This window comes from Cnephaeus nilssonii (assembly GCF_951640355.1).
Source record: "Cnephaeus nilssonii genome assembly, chromosome: 5".
NCBI classification, from domain to species: domain Eukaryota; kingdom Metazoa; phylum Chordata; class Mammalia; order Chiroptera; family Vespertilionidae; genus Cnephaeus; species Cnephaeus nilssonii.
Window position 1 is genome coordinate 54,265,657 of NC_137076.1, and position 20,664 is coordinate 54,286,320.

The following is a 20,664-nucleotide window of genomic DNA, read 5'->3' on the forward strand; positions in this document are numbered from 1 at the left end:
GGAACAGGAAGCCCAAGCCCTCCACCCAGCTTGGTAGCAGAGGATCCACAGCAGAGTAAATTATAACTAAACTGCAAAGCATTTGGACAAAGCAGGCATGCTCGTCTAATCAGGAAAGCTTTTGGTAATGCAGGTTGGAAGAGGAACTGGGGGAAGGCGGCATCACAAACCACTTGTAATATATTTCTGAATTTGGCAACCCAAACTGGCTTTGTCACATATTTGCAGCTTAAAAAGTATTTGGCTTTTACCACAGCCAAAATAAGTATCCTTTAATCACTTTCAACCTATGAACAGATGGGCAAACAGTGCTTTTATAAATGGAGCATACAAAATACTTCAATATCAGCCAAAACTAATTAGTAGAAATATCTGAACCAAATTCTAAAACTGATTTAGTGTTTAATATATATTATCATATAAGCATTAGCAGTTAAAAGGAAATTCCCTGTTCAAATGTTTGCCAAGCTCGGGGCCTGATGTTCAGACATGATTACTCACTAATTATTGCATCATTTCTCCTATATCTTCCTTCTTAATGATTTATTTTCTCACTAAAAACTATCTGATTTGATGCTTTGATCCTAGATTTGTCAAGCTGCATGTGAAAAAGTCAAATTCAGCTAGTTAGCCCTGGCCTTTCTCTCATTCTTTCTTAGGGTGACTTTCCTAGGAGGTGACTTTTGCTTGAGGACACAGGGGGTGGGCTTGTCCGTGGTGAAAACTGGTTTTATATCTAACCTCTAATGACTCACATTTTTATCTTTTTTTTATATGCATATTTTTATTGGTTTCAAAGAGAAAGGGAAAGGGAGAGAGAGAGAGAGAGAGAGAGAGAGAGAGAGAGAGAGAGAGAGAGAGAGAGAGAAACATCAGTGATGAGAGAGAACCATTGATCAGCTACCTCCTGCATGGCCCCCACTGGGGATTGAGTCTGCAACCCGGTCATGTGCCCTTGACCGGAATCGAACCTGGGACCGTTCAGTCCGCAGGCCAGTGCTCTATCCATTGAGCAAAATTGGCTAGGGCTCACATTTTTATCTTCGTAAAGATTTTCTAATAGTTTTATAGAGACTCTTTAGTGACTAAGAATCTGTAAAAAATAATAATCATCTCCATATCAGAATTATCTTAAGACATCGTGAAGAAAGATAAATTTAAAAAGTACATTGGGAAGAGAATTCCTACTCATTGGCCTTTGAGAGTCACAATATGTTTTCCAAATCTCACCTACTTACAACTTGTTTTTGTAGCCTGCATATAGCAGAGCATTTCTGTAATCATCAAGATACAGAGTCTGGCTGTACCTTTTCAGTACCAGTGAAGCCAACAGAAGGACAAAAAGCCAGTCAGCTAACTCACCCTGACCATTGAGGACTGCCCGTGCCAGCCTTGCTGAAGTCATGGCATAACCTTGTCCCCTTTAGATTCTATCACATAGCACATAACAAGGAGGGCTCTGAATTCTTAGTATGCTAATTATACCTTCAAAGTCCTGAACAATTTATTGCAGCATCAGTTTATAAAATTCACATAGTAACATTTATCCAAAATATTATTTTGAGAATTAAAGGAGAAAGTGTGTCAGAAGGGCTTAATAAAAGATTGCTATAGCTACTGCTACTAATCCATGCTCCTAATCGATGTAGTTATTCCATTTTTCTTTTATATTATACTAGAGGCTGGGAGCTTGAATTTGTGCACCGGTGGGGTCCCTTGGCCTGGCCTGCAGGGATTAGGGCAAAACCGGCTCTCCGACATCCCCCAAGGGGTCCCAGATTGCAAGAGGGCACAGGCCAGGCTGAGGGACCCCACCGGTGCACAATCGGGGAGGGACCGTGGGAGGGCTCTAGGGCATGTCTGGCCCATCTCGTCCAGTCCCAATCAGCTGGACCCCAGCAGCAAGATAACCTACTGGTCAGAGTATCTGCCCCCTGGTGGTCAGTGCATGTCATAGCAACTGGTCGAACGGTCAAACAAATGGTTGGACACAGCATATTAGGCTTTTATTACCTAGGATGTGGCATATTGGTCTATTTCAGAACATCTGAACAAATTAGAAAACAAGAAACAAATAATCATTTTTTTCTTAACATCTGAAGTTTTCTTTATAACCTGGTATTTAATTAGGGATTTGCATTTATTTCATTGGTGGGTTTAAAGAATTTGAATATTATGAGGGCAGGTCCTGAGGAAGAGTTCCTTGGAAATCTTCTCAGATGGTTTTGATGCCACCCTGGATTCAGAAGTTCTGCGTTAATACAGTCACTAATGATATTTGGCATGTTTCTTTCTGGCCTTATTTATATGTATCATTAAAAATGTTGCAGTCATAGAGTGAATATAATTTATTTTCATTTTCAATATCATTTAAAAATCATAAGCATTTCTCAAGTTATTACATAATCTACATAAGTGTCACTTTTATGACTACATACTAATTTATTCATTGGATATAACACTATTTACTTAGATATTTCTCCCATTATAAATGAAACTATAAAGAATTTATTTATACATGCAGGTTTTTTGGAAACTTTAATTCTTTTGAAAATTAGTGCTAGAGATAATTACCTGTGTTTGTTTATCACATAATAAAAATGCCTTTCTTCCCCTGACTCTGAGGTAGTGTGTGCACACTTACTCATGAGGGAGGGGAGATGGGTTGTGAGCTTGCTTTCTGAGCCCTACCTTGTGGCTAGGTTACAGTCTAAGGCACAATTTTGACTAAATAAGTTGGTTCAGCAACTTTTGACTCAATATCATTAACTTGGTGTTTTATTGGACCAGTTTTGTTAACAAAAATGGAATAAGAGGTATTGATTAAAACATAAAGATGCCGCCGAAACCGGTTTGGCTCAGTGGATAGAGCGTCGTCCTGCGGACTCAAGGGTCCCAGGTTCGATTCTGGTCTAGGGCATGTACCTTGGTTGCGGGCACATTCCCAGTAGGGGGTGTGCAAGAGGCAGCTGATCGATGTTTCTCTCTCATCGATGTTTCTAGCTCTCTATCCCTCTCTCTTCCTCTCTGTGAAAAATCAATAAAATATATTTAAAAAAACACACCATAAAGATGCCCACATTCTAGGGCTAGTAAAATGAGAATCATATGATGGGAAAGCATCAGTAACTTCTGTCTAGAAGATTGATAAATTCTGTAGTGTTATATTTATTTAAAATTATTTTATGTAGCAGAGATATTTTTATTGTCCTTGTCAGTTCTTCTATTGAGGTTAGGAGTTAGGAGTCATTCTATTTTACTCTACCAAGTTTTACCTACAGTGTAAGCATCTTCTGTCTCTTTTTAACATCCTCAACTTTTCTAATGTTCCTTGTTTGTTTGACATTCTATCAGGTGAGAATCCCTTAACCAATAAAAGAGAAACCAGGCTGGTTAACTTAGTGGCCATCATTTTCACATAAGTGAGTCCTTGTTCTTTAATAGGAGCCACCATATCTAGTAAAATGACTTGTCTTTAAATAAAGTATCTTTAGTATGGAATATGGATATAGGTAAGATTTTTCAATTATAATATGCTAGAAAAAAAGTATCAAAACTTTGTAAATAAACACTCATATAATAAATTCAATAAGGTTTTGTATACACTTAACTATTGTGATACATTGTTTTGTAGATAAAATAAATTAATATGTGCTTTTAATTTATATAAAATTATTTTTGATAATTTATTAACTTCTGATCGATATTAAAATTTTATTAGGATTTATTTCCTAGAGTTCTGAGTGGTTAGTTGAAACCATTTCCATACCCTTTAAAGGATGTTTCAGTTTAGTTTATACAAGTAAAGTAAAAAAAAAATTGAACTTTATAGTTTCTCACAAAAGGAGATATTTCTCACATATTAATTAAAAATTAATGTTAATCATAATTTAATCTGTTTATATAATCCTAGACAATTAATTATGTTTTTCTTGGGCCTTGGATTAAGCAGACATAAAGTTGTCTATTTCTGGAAAAAAAGAATTACAGCAGGTTCATGATTATAATATCAGTCTAAATTGAGAAGCCTGTGGTCATAAGTCTTTTACTTCTACTATAAGGTATTAAGAAAGTGCATTCTTAAAAAGGCTACCATTGTTTTTATGTCTTTTATAGAAGACATAATTTATGAACTGTAACCTGTATCAGGAGCTTTGGGCAAGTGTGAGAAAGGCAGGAACTTCCTGTTAAAGATAAGACTGAATAGTGTATTATACATTTAGTGTGTATATAGTATTATAACCAATAATATCAGAGTAGAGAGGAATGAGGCCCTCTACTGGGAACATGCATAGCCATCCACAAGGTATTAGTCATTGAGCACCTTGAAATAAGAAGATATTACCCACAGTGCGGACACTCACAAACCTTAAGTTAAAAAAACAAAAAACTTATACACTACTTGTCATGAATGTTACTACTTGACAGAGATAATTTACCTTTAAAATAAAAAAAATCTAAAAATTAATTTGACAGTTAGTTTATTAGTCTTTGGGTATAAACATAAGTACATGTATCAGTTATGCATTGTCTAATAACATTACTAAATTTGGTGGCTCAAAATAACCATTATTATTCTCATGTGACAATTTTGATGATCTGGTTCAGACTCAGCTAATATCATTCACTGGGTACAACCCATTTAAATTGCAAACAACTTGTCTCTTTTCCATGTGGTCTCTTATCCTTTGAGAGTTGCTGGCTTGTTCTCATGTAGATGTAGGGGTCTAAGAGATTGAACTGTGTTGTGTAAGGCCTCTTGGCACATGATAAGGATTGTCACAGCATCACTTCCACAGGATTCTCTTGGTCAAACCAATTCACAAAGTCAGCCCAGATATATAGGTGGGTAAATCGACTCTACCTCTTGATGGGTGGAGCTATAAAATCAAATTGCAAAGATGGGGATATAAAGAGTCATTAATTGGCCATCATTGCAACAATTTCCCCAGTATGCTTCCAGTACATTTATATTAATAACTAGAGGCCCGGTGCATAAAATTTGTGCATGGGTAGGGTCCTTAGGCCTGGCCAGCAATCAGGGCTGATCAGTTTCCCTGCCTCCCGGCCTTCCAACCTCCTCCTTCCCTCGCTCCCTCAGCACCCTGCCACCACCACTGGTCGCCCGCCATGTTCCACATCGTCCCCTGGTGGTCAGCGGACATCATAGTGAGCAATCGAACTCCTGAGGGGACAATTTGCATATTCGCCTTTTATTATATAGGTTGTTTTAGTTGTTATATATTGAAGTTAAGGATGCAGAACTTTTCTTTGATCACTCACCTCCTTTCATATTTTGGACTTTGATAAATAAGACAGCTAATAAATATCATGCTGAATGAAATAAAACCATGGGGCATTGTAATAAGTTCAAGGATTTTGGGCTAATCAAGGAAATGATATGGCTAGGAGGTGGCACTAGCACATAACAAGCTTTATTTGGGCATCACATAGATAACTTTTCATGAGAGGGGAAGTCCCTCACAGCAAACGACCTATAGATGATGGCATAGAGCCACCACCCAGAATGAGAAGAGAGTAGGAGAGAGGGGTGTCAGATATGGGCTTGCATATTTAGGTGATGTCATTCAGCAGCATGATGGGGAGTCTCTGGTTAAGAGAATCCCAAAGGGCAGCCATAGTGTGCAGTCTTTTAATCCCAGCATTTGTGTTACCTATGACAACAGATGTTAGTTGTAGTTTGGTGGGGTATGCAAAGCAGGCAGTCTCTAAATATGCTTATTTGGGCCATGTTTAAAATTATTGGATATCTAACAATTTTGAGTTTAGAGCCAGCAGGCTTCGGAGTTCATGGTCCTAGCCTGACTTAAGAAGTAAGCAACAAAGGGGCCAATATGCAAGGGCTATCTTTGGTTAATTTATATAACAACTGTGACAAATATGCCTTGCCATTTCTAGCATCCCTCCTTTTAATAGTGAAGAAGAAAATCTTTGGTAAGGTCCTGCAACCACATGGCACACCCAAAAGATAGGTTAAAAAGACATAACAGTTTGTTTTTTAATCTGGGGCTTGAATTTGGATAAAACAGTATTGGAAAGAATTGTAAGAGTAGGCAAAATATGAGCAAAAGTCATAGGTACATTTTGAGTAAATAAAAAAAGTAACAGCCACAAGTAACTAAATATTTGTAATACCAGTTTTTGTAAAAAGTAGATCACAAAGAAGAAAAAAGATTCATGAGCATAATAGAAGGAATATTTTGTGATATAAGGAACTTTCATATCCTAGAAAACTATATTGAAGGTGCTAATATTTTCTTTGTCAAATTAAGAGCAGACGGTGTATTCAAAAATCAGTTCATCAATATAAGAGATAGTAAATCAAATTTTAATTTTATTTTTTTATATATCACCTATGTCACATTGTATAAACAATGATTAATAAGCACTTCTCTATTTTATGACTAAGCTCATTACACCTGATCTGTCAAAATTTGGTATATTTTATAGCTTCTTTTAACCCATTGTTTGTTGATATAGTTCACTTTCCATCAAGTCTTCTATAAATTACTAGAGGCCTGGTGCATGAAACTTGTTCATGGTGTGTGTGTGGGGGTGTTCCTCAGCCCAGCCTGCACCCTCTCCAATCCAGGACGCAACTGGGACATCCCTCTCGCAATCCGGGACTGCTTGCTCCTAACCACTCACCTGCCTGCCTGCCTGATCGCCCCTGCCTGCCTCTGCTTGCCAGCCTGGTTGCCCCCTAACTGGTCCCCTGCGACCTGGTCACCCTAAACTGTCCAGAAGGAAGTTGAATGCCCGGTCGACCTGGTCTAATTAACATATTACCCTTTTATTAATATAGATTCTTCAACCCCAAATTTCCCTTTTCTTTATTCTTAGTTTTTAATTATTTAGAAATGTACCATTGATCAAAATCCATATGTCTAAGGCCTAAGATAAAATTATTTTCTTTTTCATTTATAAAAAAACAGCAAAATACATCCATCATTTCATAAATGTGTTTGTATTTATTTATAGCATTTTTACTTAATATAGTATCACTCTTTTATATTAAGTAAAGCTTTTAACCAAAACAACTAATTTCAATTTTCTCTCTCTCTCTCTCTCTCTCTCTCTCTCTCTCTCTCTCTCTCTCTCTCTCTCTTTTACACACACACACACACACACACACACACACACACACACACACACACTCTTCTCCATAGATGACTAAGAACTGTGTGCCATTCATAGTCACTTAGTAGACCAGAACTCTTGTGACCACTGCTGATGATTCAACAATACACATCACACATCAACTTAGAATCAATCACACATATCACTTTAAGATTTAGTTACACTTCATTGTTAGAGAATGTAACTTTGGGTATTAACTTGGCTCATTTGGGCATTTCTATAATAACATTTCTCTTATTTATTCTCTGAGAAAAAAAGAAAAAGCCATGAACTCAGAATCCTTTAGGTTTTATAGTAGATCTTGAAACTCTGGACAAGCCAGAAATAATCATTTCCACTTCTTCTCCATTCTGTTTATCTCATACATCAAAGCCCACTCATAAAAATTGGTATATTAACCAAGCAAAAATCATCTCAGAAATCAGAACATCTTCTTTTCTAAGCTATTCAATATCAATCCTATATAATAAAAGAGTAATATGCAAATTGACTGAATGGCGGAAGGACTGGTCACTATGACGTGCACTGACCACCAGGGGCAGATGCTCAATGCAGGAAATGTCCCCTGGTGGTCAGTGCACTCCCACAGGGGAAATGCTTCTCAGCCAGAAGCCAGGCTCATGGCTGGCAAGCACAGCGGCAGTGGCGGGAGCCTTTCCCACCTCCGCTGTAGCACTAAGGATGTCCGACTGATGTCTTAGGCTCACTCTCCCTGGGGAGCGGGCCTAAGACATCAGTTGGACATCCCCCAAGGGCTCCCAGACTGCAAGAGGGCACAGGCTGGGCTGATGCCTCCCCCACCCCCCGTGCATGAATTTTCGTGCACTGGGCCTCTAGTCTTAATATAGACAGTAAACTTTTCTTCATTTTCCCCCTTTTCTGAAAGTTTTGTCTATTTAAGTAAGATATGTCTCCAGAGAACAAAATATATTTTTTGCTCATTAATCTACAGAAGTTTTTTCAAGAAAGAGAATGATGGAATGAAGCCACAGACACAAAAGAGTTACATTTACTAGAAGCTGTACAAGGCAAGGAGAAAAAGGACATTTTTCATTTATATATACAAGCACAAAGAAACCAACAGTCTAAATACTACATCTTTAGCAATAGGTCGAACATAATACGGAATACAATTTTTAGTGCCTGAGCAATGTCACTGGTCAGTTGTGGCTACTTGGGAGTAGGAAGGTCAAGCAGACAAAAAGGATCTCCAAGAAATGCTTATTATGAACATCTCATGATTTGCAGCTGACATCCGTTATAGTGAGCCCAAAATTATCTCTTGAATGATTTTAGCTATACTTGTATTCAAACAACATGATACAGGGTATTTCGGAACATGCCACAAGCTGCAAGACAAACCAACTGAAAAGGTAATGAAAAAGACTGATGTGGGATTCCCTGTCATATATTGCCCAAAAGAGACTAGATGCGTCAAACAATCAAAATCAGACCCCCAACATTTCTGTCACTAAGTGAAGAAAAATAATGGCTTTGTAGAAAACAGAACAAGGCGCATTAAGAACCAGCTTAATGAAGACATCAAAACAGACTCAGAGGGGGAGAAAAAAGCAGAAACAGAGTCAGTGCCTTTCACTGTGGGGATTATGAAAGTTGGGCCTGGGACTCAGAGGTCTCTAGGCAGTGCACTTTAGGGCAAGCCTCAGCTCTGGTGAAGTTCACCTGGGCGTCTCATTGGAACATCAGCTGTGACAAGTTGCAGAATCAAAAGCAATTAAAAAGAATAAAAAACCTTTTGTATTTACATTACAATGAAACTGGACTTTGGAAGACATTGAAAAACTGACTGCTATATAAAAAAAAATTCAACAGACATACAAAGGAAAAATGCAGGTGCAAGAATACCAAAGTTACAGAGCGAGCGTCTGTGCATGATAGAAAGTCTGCAGTTTTTTTTCATATGTTCTTGTCACTGCAGGGGCTGTCAATATCAGTATTGCAGGGCTTGTCCTCGTTTCCAGTACAACCCCTCAATTCTGTGATCCTGTAGTCCGTGACCCTACCAATACCACTCAATTAATAGTATTTGGAAAATGAAATTAATTTTCAGAAGGTTGCTAAGTAGAGTAGCACCACCATATAAGTATGAAGTAGTCTTTAGCTTAATAGCTTCTGGGACAGTATAATTATTTTGACTAACTTGTCTCGTCATGTGAAAATACTATTTTCCTTGGATTCTATTTCTCTCTTTTGAATAGTTGTGAATAAGCTTTGAGAAGCTCACTTTATTTTGAGTTTTCTTTTTCCAGAAGGTTAATTTTATACAGGCTATATTGATTCTGGTATGTTCAATCTTCTTTGAAGAACCCCATTGACAGGTTTAAGCAATGTATATATAAATTCTGTGTACACATGTTTCTTATTTCAATATATTCATCAGTGGAATGAATTTAAGACTTTTCAAAAGTTTTTTTAATTAACTCTAATAAAACACTTTGTATTTTATTTTTAGGGTACCTTCTAGTCTAAGTAAAACCAGTAAACTTGACAGCAAAGTTAAAAGAATTGGGCCACACATAGAAATTTTCCAAGTATTCCGGGAAAGGACCAGATCTATAATCACCAAAAAAACAATTAGAATGATCACTATCATGCAGGCTTATGTCAGAGGATGGCTAGAACGCAGAAGATACCACAGAATATTGAACAAGGTAAAGCATATGTTAAATATTATGAGGTGTTTATATATCTAATGTAGATTCAAGTAAGTAAAATTTTGAGTAATCATCTGGTCAATAAATTCATGATTTTCCTCAATAATGTTCCATCTGCCTTCTTTGGATTAATAAAATGTTATGAATAATCTACTTTGCTGATTGTGTCAAGCTGGAGACTCTGAACAAAAGGCTTGGCTTATCCTTAACCAAAGAGCAGTTCTGGGGCTACTTTTACTTTAAAGCCACCAGTTTGCACTAATTTTGTTTCTCCCTTGCTATCTATTTATTCTCTGTGAGCATATGGATGGTGAGTGTTTGTTGAGATTAAGTTTCTATAGAAAGTGGCAGAGAGATGACTAGTAAAACACAGATGAATTTCCAGGCCACTTTAAGAACCCAGACCGAAGTTGAAGTGGTACTATTCCTCCTGCTTGTATAATTATCTTTAGTAATTATGAAAAGTAAGACACAGAGAGTATGTCTTGTCTAAAGTTACACATCTAGCTAGTGGCAAACTCAAATTTTGAGAATCAAACAAACCTAAGTCTATATGGCTCCAGAAATTTTAAAATATTAGACATTCTAGTAACAATAGTAGCCAATAATCATTGCAAGATGGTGGATTCTTTTTTTCAAATCAAGCTCCACATGGGCATTGAATTGTCCTGTCAAAAGCTGAGGCCAGTCCTGGCTAGTGTGGCTCATTTGGTTCATTTGGTTCAGAGTAGCCCCATGCACTGAGAGATCACCAATTCGAATCTCGTTCAGAACACATGCCCGGGTTGCAGGCTCGATCCCCAGTAGGGGCTGTGCAGGAGGCAGCCGATCGATGTTTGTCTCTCTCAACCCCTCCTCCTCTCTCTCTAAAAACATGTATTTTTTAAAAAAGCTGAGGCTAGGTTAAACTCCCTTCTGACCCTATAGATCTAACTGGGGTATGCTCACATCAGGGAGCCGACATGGAGATCCACAGGTGCAATCATGTAGAGGCACCAATTCTGTGGCCATCAGGAGTGACTGCTAAGGTTTTACAGTGTACATTGGAAGAAAATAAGATTCAGTGATACAGGTGATCAAAAATGTGTACTTAGTCTTTATACTAATCAATTAGATAAGGAATTATTGAGTATGTGCTTCAGAAAGTAATAAAAGTCATCAGTCTGTCCATGGTCAGGGGACACAGAGAAGAGGCCTGAAAAAAAGAAAAAAAAACCGGGAGAGAGACATGTCCTGTAGCTACATTGTGGCTAAGGGCTTCACTAATTCTTCTGTGGGTGGGGAAGTAAATAAAAAAATAATCTGTAATGTTATTTGTGTTTTGTATATTTATTAAATGTGTGTTTATGTGTATGCACTTAAGATTACTATTCATAATATTTTATTTTTATTTCATTGTATACAGGTTTAGTCACTTTAAAACCTTTTCCTTTTTGTTTTTATAAGGTTTTGAATAAAGATCCTTTGGGATATTGTCTTACATATTTGTTTAGACAAGTGTAGACTTCCATCAATGAGTATGGTCAAGATATCTGCTTATAGGTCAATAACATTTTAAAAAAAGTTAAACTGTGGGGAAATACTTGCTGAAATATTGCACAAGGGTTATATGCAAACGTCTATCTTACACACTGATAAAAACCATCATAATAATAGAAAAAAATAGGCAGAACACATGACCCAGTACTTTACAGCAGGAGACACATAAGTGGCTAATAAACATAAAAAGGGGCTACTGTTGCTAGAAAATCAAATAAATGAAATCCCACTGAGTGTTATATGGTAATGGAATCCTCCAAATGAGCAAGTAATTCTGTACATATTTTTAAACAGACAAAAGGCAGGCTGAAAACACCTACTGTAAAACATTTTATTTTTTATTTTTCATGTTGTGGTGTGATGAGTATGATACATTTACCCTTTAAAACTAACAGGGATTGGAAAATTATAATCAGTAATTTCCAATGAGACTTTTCTATTTCAATATTGCTGTTATAGATTTCAAGTTTTTTAGATAATTTGTGACTTGGAAATGTAAATATTTACATCCTGAGGTGTCCACAACATCATAGCTGAGGCATATTTCCATGCAGAAGCCTGACAGAGAGGCGTGCTGGAATAAGAACCACAGCTTCTTAAACGTAAACACCTCCTGACTAATCTTCCGAATGCCTCAGACCTGAGAAGGTTTTCCTCGTAAAATAAGTTATGTGCCCCAAAGAATATTTATTAAATTCAGAGGGAAAGATGCTAAAATTGGCTTTGGTGTCTGCCCAAAGCTCCTGCTCTCTCTGCAAATGGCATCATCTGTCTAAGCAGCACCCGCCAAGCTGGGACCTTTTGGCTCCTGTTCTAATTTAAAACATTGCTTGTTTCTCAATTATAAGCAAAAGAAACCTATGGACAGCTTTAAGCAGGAAGATACTGAGGAGAATATTGGGCAGAGGACTGAGAACTAAACTCAGAAATAAGAAGATCTGATGCATGTAGCTCCCAGGGCTCCAGCCAAATCCTGCATAGAAAGAGCCTGATCTAGATACTGAATCTGAGGTATTCTGGCCTCCACAAATACTGCCCTTGGAAAATGGATATTGCAGCCACAGTTGCTCTACTACACAAATAGACTTCCCACTATTTTGCTTTTAAAAGCATCATTCGTTTTGATTCAAAACGTGGATTTGGTGTTGATAATGGATGAAGTTTCATCACGTGTCTGCATCCTAGCAACAGAGAGAGCTTGGGTCATGAGCATCTGATTTGTAGCTTCAAACTGTAGGAGGTTTTTGTCTTCCACTAAGATTCATAGGGTGTAGAATAGTCCAATAAAGTCTGACAAATTATTATTATTTTTTAAATGAACCTATTGAACAAAAGGCAGATTAAAATAAACATAGAAAATGTTATTATGTGTTGAAAGACATGAGCAAACATTAAGGATCTTCCTGGATTCTGATGGCATTCAGATGGAAGGGAAAAGGAAAGTGGTGACATTATGCTGATTATTATTTTTAATTCAAGCAAATTAAGCATATTTCATTGATACTATTGCTAACTTAAGAAATGTCGGTTGAGCATAAATTTAAAAATTTCCGACAAGAATCACAAAATTAAGCGAAGGTAAAAAAGAAAATTATAAAAATAACCTTAAAGAATCACATGAAACAAAATAAATGACAAAAGCAAGAACAATCATAAGTGTTATAAAAAGAAATATACTAGGAAAGAAGTCAGAACAAAAGTTCACAGAATGGGTAAGGCATGCTAAGTAAATTAAGAGGAACATAGTGTATAATTAAAAGTGTGGGCTCTTTTAATTAGTTTCATTTCAAAACTAATTCTGCAACTTACCAGCTATGGGACCTTAGGAAAGTTATTTAAAGATTTTATACTTCAGTATTATTCACTTGTAAAATGGTATGCAAAGCACATCAAAGGAAAACTGACTCAGGGAAATTCATGACCTTTAAATACATTCTTACAAAATAGTGAAAATCGAAGTTGAGAACAGAGAAAATAGGCTAAAAGGGGAATTAATCAAGATACATAGAAAAACTAATGAGCTAGAAAATGTAAAATGTGAAAATAATTGCATTGATAAATAAAAATGGAACTGGCTACTTAGAAGGAAAAAATTCTAAAAATAGATGAATATTTTATTTTTTAAAGTATTAGTGTAGAAAATTAATATGCAGAAAAATATAGTCACAGATGAAAGATAAACTAAAGATAATTTGCACATATGCTAAAAAGAGTTACTTTTTAAAATGGAGTTTTTAGAAATCAGCATGAATAACCTGAAAAAGTCCAGTGAAAACTAGGTAAAAGACATGAATATACAATTTTCAAAAGGAAGAAAATACAAGAATTTGAGGACCCAGAGTGTATAGCTTCGGTAAAAATTGTTCATTACAGAATAATGCTTTAATAAAACTTTGTTTTCTTTTTCTGGCTGGGTAGGCTACATATTATAGAAATCTGGACATCACCCTATGAAGCTACTATGAAAGTATCCATCACTGAAATCTCTATTCTGTGGGAAGTACAAGAATATGATAACAAACAATGAAATTTTCTGAACTTCAGAGATTACCTCACTGTATAATACATGTATTTAACCAACATAGGCAAGAAACAATAAATGTGTCAATAAGCTAAGAAACTGAGTGAAATGAAAGGGACAAACTTGAATCTATATAGCCTCTCTAATAAAAAGGTAAAATGCAAATTAACCATCACTCTGCTACACAAGCCACGCCCACCAGCCAATCAGGGCAAGTATGCAAATTAACCCCAGCCAAGATGGCTACCATTGGGTTTCCGTGGCAACAGAAGAAGCCAAGCTTTTCACACACTCTGGCGGGCCCAGGCCTCCACTCAAGGATACAAAGTTTCAATTATAGAAATGGCGGCAGCCACGGATTAGCAGGAGGCTTGGCTCCGCTCCAGGCTACAAAGTTTCAATTGTAGAAGATAAATAAATTTCAGATACCAGGGCCTCTGCTTGCGTCACCAGGGGCGTGGCTGGCCTGCAAACCACCATAGGCCCCTTGCCCAGGCCTCTCCACACCCCAAGGGAACCCCACCCTGATCCAGGACATCCTTCAGGGCAAACCAGCTGCTCCCCACCCATGCACCAGGCCTCTATCCTATCTAATAAAAGAGTAATATGCAGATTGACCATCACTCCAACACACAAGATCAAGATAGCTGCCCCTATGTAGTCAAAGATCCTGCCCCATGTTGACACAAGATGGCCACCACAAAATGGCCAGCAGGGGAGCGCAGTTGGGAGGCACCAGGTCTGCAAAGGAGGGCAGTTGGAGGCAATCAACCCTTCAGGGGATGGCAGTTAGGGGTGACCAGGCTGGCAGAGGAGGGATGTTGGGGGCAAACAGGCTGGCAGGGGAGCAGTTAGACATCAATCAGGCTGGCATAGGAGTGGTTAGGGGGTGATCAGGCTGTCAGACAGAAGCAATTTAGGGGCAATCAGGAAGGCAGGCAGGCAAGCAGTTGGGAGTTAGCAGTCCTGGATTGTGAGAGGGATGTCCGACTGTCCGTTTAGGCCCGATCCCAAATAGGCAGTTGGACATCCTTTGAGGGGTCCCAGATTGGAGAGGGTGCAGGCTGGGCTGAGGGACACCCCCCCCACCCCCACCGTGCACGAATTTCGTGCACCGGGCCTCTAGTATATATATAAAAGGCTAATATTCTAAGTGTCTGTCCGATCAGTCGCTATGATGCGCACTGACCACCAGGGGGCAAATGCTCAATGCAGGAGCTACTGTGACACTCACTGGCCATTTACAGAGAAATGGCACTGTGGACCTGGCGCTCACAAAGTAACACTCGGCTTCCCTCAAGTGGGACGCAGGCCCCGCCACCACCCCAGAGCGACAGCCCACCAAATCTCAGCTGATGCTGTCAATACCCCATGGCGCAAAATGAGGCCCACAGCCCAGCCTAGCCCAGAAATGGTCACTGTGGATGCTGGGTAATGATGTCACGTAGCAACACCCAGCTTCCTCTCCCTAGCGACAACTAGCCTCCTTGCAGTTTCCTCAGCCCAGGAACACAACTTGCTTTATAGCCAGTTGCAGACATTTCACCAAATGTCTGAAGCGTTTTCCCGTGCCTCATCTCATTTGATCCTCACAGAAGTCCTGGAGTAGGTAGGTAGGAGACTCGGTGGAATCCTATTTTCTTTTCATTAGTGGGAAAACAGATATTTAGAAACCTTTGAAACTTGACCTGACTGAAAAGAAGTAAGAACTGGTGGACCTTGAAAATGACTTCATGTTTTCTCACTGTGCAGAATATAGTCAAACACTGCTGAAGTTAAATATTTTACCCTTTGTTCTCCCTACATGATCTACAATAATAATCTGCTTCATGTTGATATTTATTGCTGTGTTGCTGACAATTACATGAAAGAGAAGTTGGAGTGCTTCACTGGACTGGAAAAAGTTTAGTTAAATCAGAAAGCAGGTCTAATTAAGCAAGTTTACCTATACATATAAAGCTCTTGCTGGCGCCAATCGCACGCATGTGTTTCCATCTGTCATTGTCTATTGTGAATTTGGTTGACACTTCTATTATAGAGAAAGGGCAAATAGCGATATTAAAATATTTCTTCTAATTAATTTCCTTTCAATGTGCATGAATTCATGCACCAGGCCACTAGTTAACTATAAGTAGCAGAAATATATAAGGATCTTTACTGTTTTTGTTGTTATTTTATAGGCTTTGAATCATGGGCCAAGTTTGAGAGCAGTTATAAACATGTATCACAGACTAATCCATCGTGTTAAACATCGACTTGGTCTTTGGAGGACAAGACAAATTATAAACTATTCAGAGCTAGAAGAATGGATGGATAGAAAAAAATGTAAGTAATGAAGATGTTTCTAAATAATACTCTTTATGGATAATAATTTTATATCCCATAGTCTAGTATGAATGTACAGATATATTAATCTTTATTAAAATATGTACTAGGACCTTACAGTTATTACACTGACTTCTTTCCCACTCACTTTACGTTTAGCTACTGACTTCAAAATCACATATTCCTTATCTAAATGCCCCCACTATTTTTACTCTGTCTTACCTTTATTCCCCCAAACTTTGTCACTAAATTCATTTTTAATTTTATAGTTTTGCTCATTTTTCTTCATTTTATTTTCTTTCCATGATTTATCCTCCTTGGCTTATAAATGCAGATTATACTATTTTTGCATCTAAATATAACCTTTTCAGTTTGAGAAAAAATAAGACACATAAAAAACAAATGTGGTTATGTTTTCCAGTCTGGACTCTGGTAGTTTCTAGCTGAGAATTTGGGTAAAAGTCTTAAAGAAAGTGAGGGAGAAAAAATGCTCCAGGCAGAGGGAAAAGAAGGATAAAGACTGGAAGTTGGATGCAGTTACTGTGGGAAGAAGCCAGGAGACTAATGTACTGGATAGAGTTTGTGAGCCAGAGCAGAGCAAATTGAGATCGAAGAGGTAGTAGGGAGTGGGAACACAGGTTGTATCAGGCTTTATAGACACCTGGATTTTACCTTGACTGAGTTGGGAAGCCTGTAGAGAGTTGTGAACCAAGGACTGTGGTGCAATTTATATCTGAACACATCACCCTGGAGGATTTTTTGAGGATAGGTTGACATGAGGCAAGGATGTCAAGAAGTCAAGTTGAGATCAAGGGTAATCTGTCCAGCATAGGATCTGAACAATACAAGAAAGTTACCTGAAGGAATGATTTCAAGAATTACCAACTAAGGCATCCATTTGCATTGAGGTCTAAAGTAACTCAAGAGTCCATAGAATTTTCAAGTTGTTAATTGTCTTCATGTTCTTTAGAAAATTCTCCATTCTTTCCATATTTTGATTACTAATTAGGTTGATACTTGATATCTGACAGATGACCATGCACCTTTTAAGTATCTTTTAATGACCAGAAAATTTCTTTAATTGCCATGATTTAAGTTTTATATGGACCCTAATTTCACCTATGTAGAATATTAATTCTGCTAGTATGTTGCCAAATGTTTGTTTTGGGGGCCTAATTCCAGGTTAAAGACATCATTCTCTATTAATAGAGTTAAAAACCATAATGCTAATATGTGCATCAGTCTGATCTAGTGTGAGACATATAAAATAGATTAATTCAAGGAAAAACTAGTAAAGGCATATGTACCTCAAGGAGAAATATATTTACTTTAACATAAAAATAAAAAGTGATGTTCTTTGTGTTAGTTTGGCTTTCTCTAGAATCAGACCCTGAGATAAGAATTCAAGTACAACAAACTTATTTGTGAGTTGATCCCAGGAAATACTGTTAGTAGAATGGGGAAGTGAGACAGGGAAGGGATGGAAGTAAAAAAAAAAAGACTATTTTATCAAGCAGATTATCATGTGGGCAACTGGAGCTTAATTCCTCTAGAGAACAGTGCAGCCAACTTGCCTCACCTGCTGGGTCTTTGTCCATCAAATCCCCCATTCAGTGGTTGAGGGCTGCTCCAGTGTGGGCCTCAATTTCCTGGAACTTATGGCTTGCTCCTCAGGTGAGGAGTTCAGCAGCCAGAGGGAACCCTTAGGCAATGAAGTACAGATGCTGGCAATGAAAAGTCAGGTCTGCATGCACAGAAATGTAAGGCACAAGGCTATATGGATGGAGGCACCAATAGCAGCTGCTCTAGTTTGCTTATTTGAAATGATAGAAAAAGTCATAGATGTACTAAATATGAACTTGCTGCTGTGCTTCAGGATCTGCAATAGCTACTCATATTTAGGCAATCACTAAATACTGCTTGAATTTGTCAATGTCTCATGACTGTCCACCTCAAATGAATGAATGAATGAACAGAAAGTTGAAGTCCATATGTTGAGTGCCCAGATGACACATTAACTTTTGTTAGAAACCTCTCTGGTACCTTTGTCATCCAGACATCCAGAGTGCATATTTCAGAGCTAAACCTACACTGAGTCGAAACCCGTCATCCTGTAAATGCTAGTTAACAATTAGCTTCTTGGGGCTAAGCCATAAACCTAAGAATAGAGTCTCAATATCACCATTTCGAAAAGAAAAATAAAATGTTTATGGAAAACTACACTTACAAAATGTATGTGTCAATCCTCTTGGTCATTATCTAACCCCTGAATCGTGCCATGTATGGGAGATAGGTGAGGGAAGGCCCAACTGAGTGGTTTTCTGTGGTAGGCTTGAACCAGCAATAGCCAAGTACCTTAAACTAGGAAGTAAGAATACAGGAAGTCAGCAAAACAGTACACATCATTCCATTTAGGGGCCAAATCAGAAGTAGAATATCAGTTCAAAGTAGAATCAGAAATTCAAGTAGTTAGAATGTGTAGAAGTCAAAAAAAGGTGAAAAAAAAATCAGGGGAACTAATAAGCAATGGATACTGAAGTGAGTCAGCAGAAGTCAGCCCCCCCCCCATGCCCCCCCCAGAAATCCTGACCTAGAAGCTATGTCTTACGATATAGTTTGAGCATTCATGTATGTAGGGTCTGTAGATAACTGTCATGTAAACCAGGCCAAAGGACACCCATATTCTCTTTGGGGAAGCAAATCCAAATTTCTCTTCCTTCTAACCATGTGTAGGAGGTTGACACAGTGCTACTCTAAGTATGGAGGCTTAGCACTAAACATAAAAATAAAACTGGGGTTAGATTTCCTTCAAATCCAGATGAAAATTTTAGGTGGTTTGTACTTGATATATTATTTTGAAAGAAAGTATTTTCTTTGATCTTCCCTCCTCCCCCCTCTTTTTTAGTCTACGAAACAATGTTTGCTAAGAGACAAGATTGGCAAGGATTAGAAAGAAGTGAGCTCCTTAAGTTCTTCAATGACTGTGGTCATTACCCAACACTGCAGCAAATTGATCAGGTTTGGGACCTGGTCCATAGAGGCAAGTAGTTTCTCCATTCTCCACCCCGCCCCCCGCCCCCTTTTTTCCTTTTCTTTTCTCTTTTTCCTTCTTGTCTATTTCCTCCCTTGTTCTTTCCTTCCTTTCCTCTCTTTTATTAAACTTATTTTATAAGTCCTTTTACTCAAACTTATTTTTTATCTGATTTTAATATATATGAAGAAACAGATTTAAAGTTTAAAAGAAGTTCATACAATGAACTTTCTTGGGTGGATGGAAGAGGTGATTTTCGCTCTTTAAGCTTTTATTTAAAAAAAATATTTTATTGATTTTTTACAGAGAGGAAGGGAGAGGGATAGAGAGTTAGAAACATCGATGAGAGAGAAACATCCATCAGCTGCCTCCTGCACACCCCCTACTGAGGATATGCCCACAACCAAGGTACATGCCCTTGATCGGAATCGAACCTGGGACCCTTGAGTCCGCAGGCCAACGCTCTATCCACTGAGCCAAACTGGTCAGGGCTCTTTAAGCTTTTAATGTATTTTTTTGCTATAAGCTACATCTGAGTGTATTTTAAACCACCATATTTTAAATACTAATGCTAATAAGCTTTCTCATAGATAGTTATATTTGGTTAAACATGTTTAAACATTGTAAACTATTTCAATATAGTAGTTTTTATAGTAATATAATAGTTCAATGTAATAGAATTTTTTAGTTAGGAAATAAATAAATAAATGAACAGATAGTGTTGAATGAGACTATTTAAGTGGAGTGACATTTCTCCCTTCTCATCTAGTAAACACTAGTAATGGGGTATAAAATTGTCATTGAGATGTGAAAAACTCTATGAATTTTCCTTAACTCCTTGAGATACTTCTCAACTTTTCTTTCTATGTTCATATTAATGGTATGGCTTGCTACCACAGTTAGAGAGGATGCATGGATGTATCCACAATTTAATTGAGGGGAAAAAAAGGTAAACAAACATATCAAGATCTTTTTAAATGGGAGAATAGGGCTCACATGCTCGTAGGAAGGTGTGATTCAGGTCAGAGTGACAAGGTTGAAGACGCATTACAGGGCTGCAGTTCTCTTCTTTCATTGGTTCTTAGTGTACATTTACCTATGGACTTTGCTTTGCAGTGCTGTATCCCTCGTATGTAGAATACGTTTCTAGACTCTTAATGAACATTTGTTCACAGACGAGCAGAAGCATCCAAATCACTTTGTGCTTCAGTGGTGATGATTAGGCGGTTTGTTCAAGTAACTATTTTACTGGTAATAAAGACATTGCATGTTTATTATAGAAAATTTGTGATACAGAAATACATAAAATTGATAAGGAATAGAAATTATCAACATTTGAAGTCTATCCATTTTTTTTCTGTGCAAAAGACATTGTTTTATGCAAATTGAGATTATTTTCTATGTGTTTGAAA

At 37.7% G+C, this 20,664-nt stretch overlaps 1 protein-coding gene across 1 annotated transcript in view; it reads left to right on the forward strand.

Moving 5' to 3' along the window:
* The window catches only part of IQCM (IQ motif containing M), a gene marked incomplete at both ends in the record, with an annotated part of 278,350 nt that overhangs the window by 137,111 nt on the left and 120,575 nt on the right, over window positions 1-20,664 (forward strand). Inside the window, 4 exons of the mRNA XM_079770258.1 lie at window positions 8,458-8,534; window positions 9,635-9,833; window positions 16,077-16,221; window positions 19,127-19,261. Coding sequence (XP_079626384.1) covers window positions 8,458-8,534; window positions 9,635-9,833; window positions 16,077-16,221; window positions 19,127-19,261 — 556 coding nt within the window. The remainder of the gene's footprint in view (window positions 1-8,457; window positions 8,535-9,634; window positions 9,834-16,076; window positions 16,222-19,126; window positions 19,262-20,664) is intronic.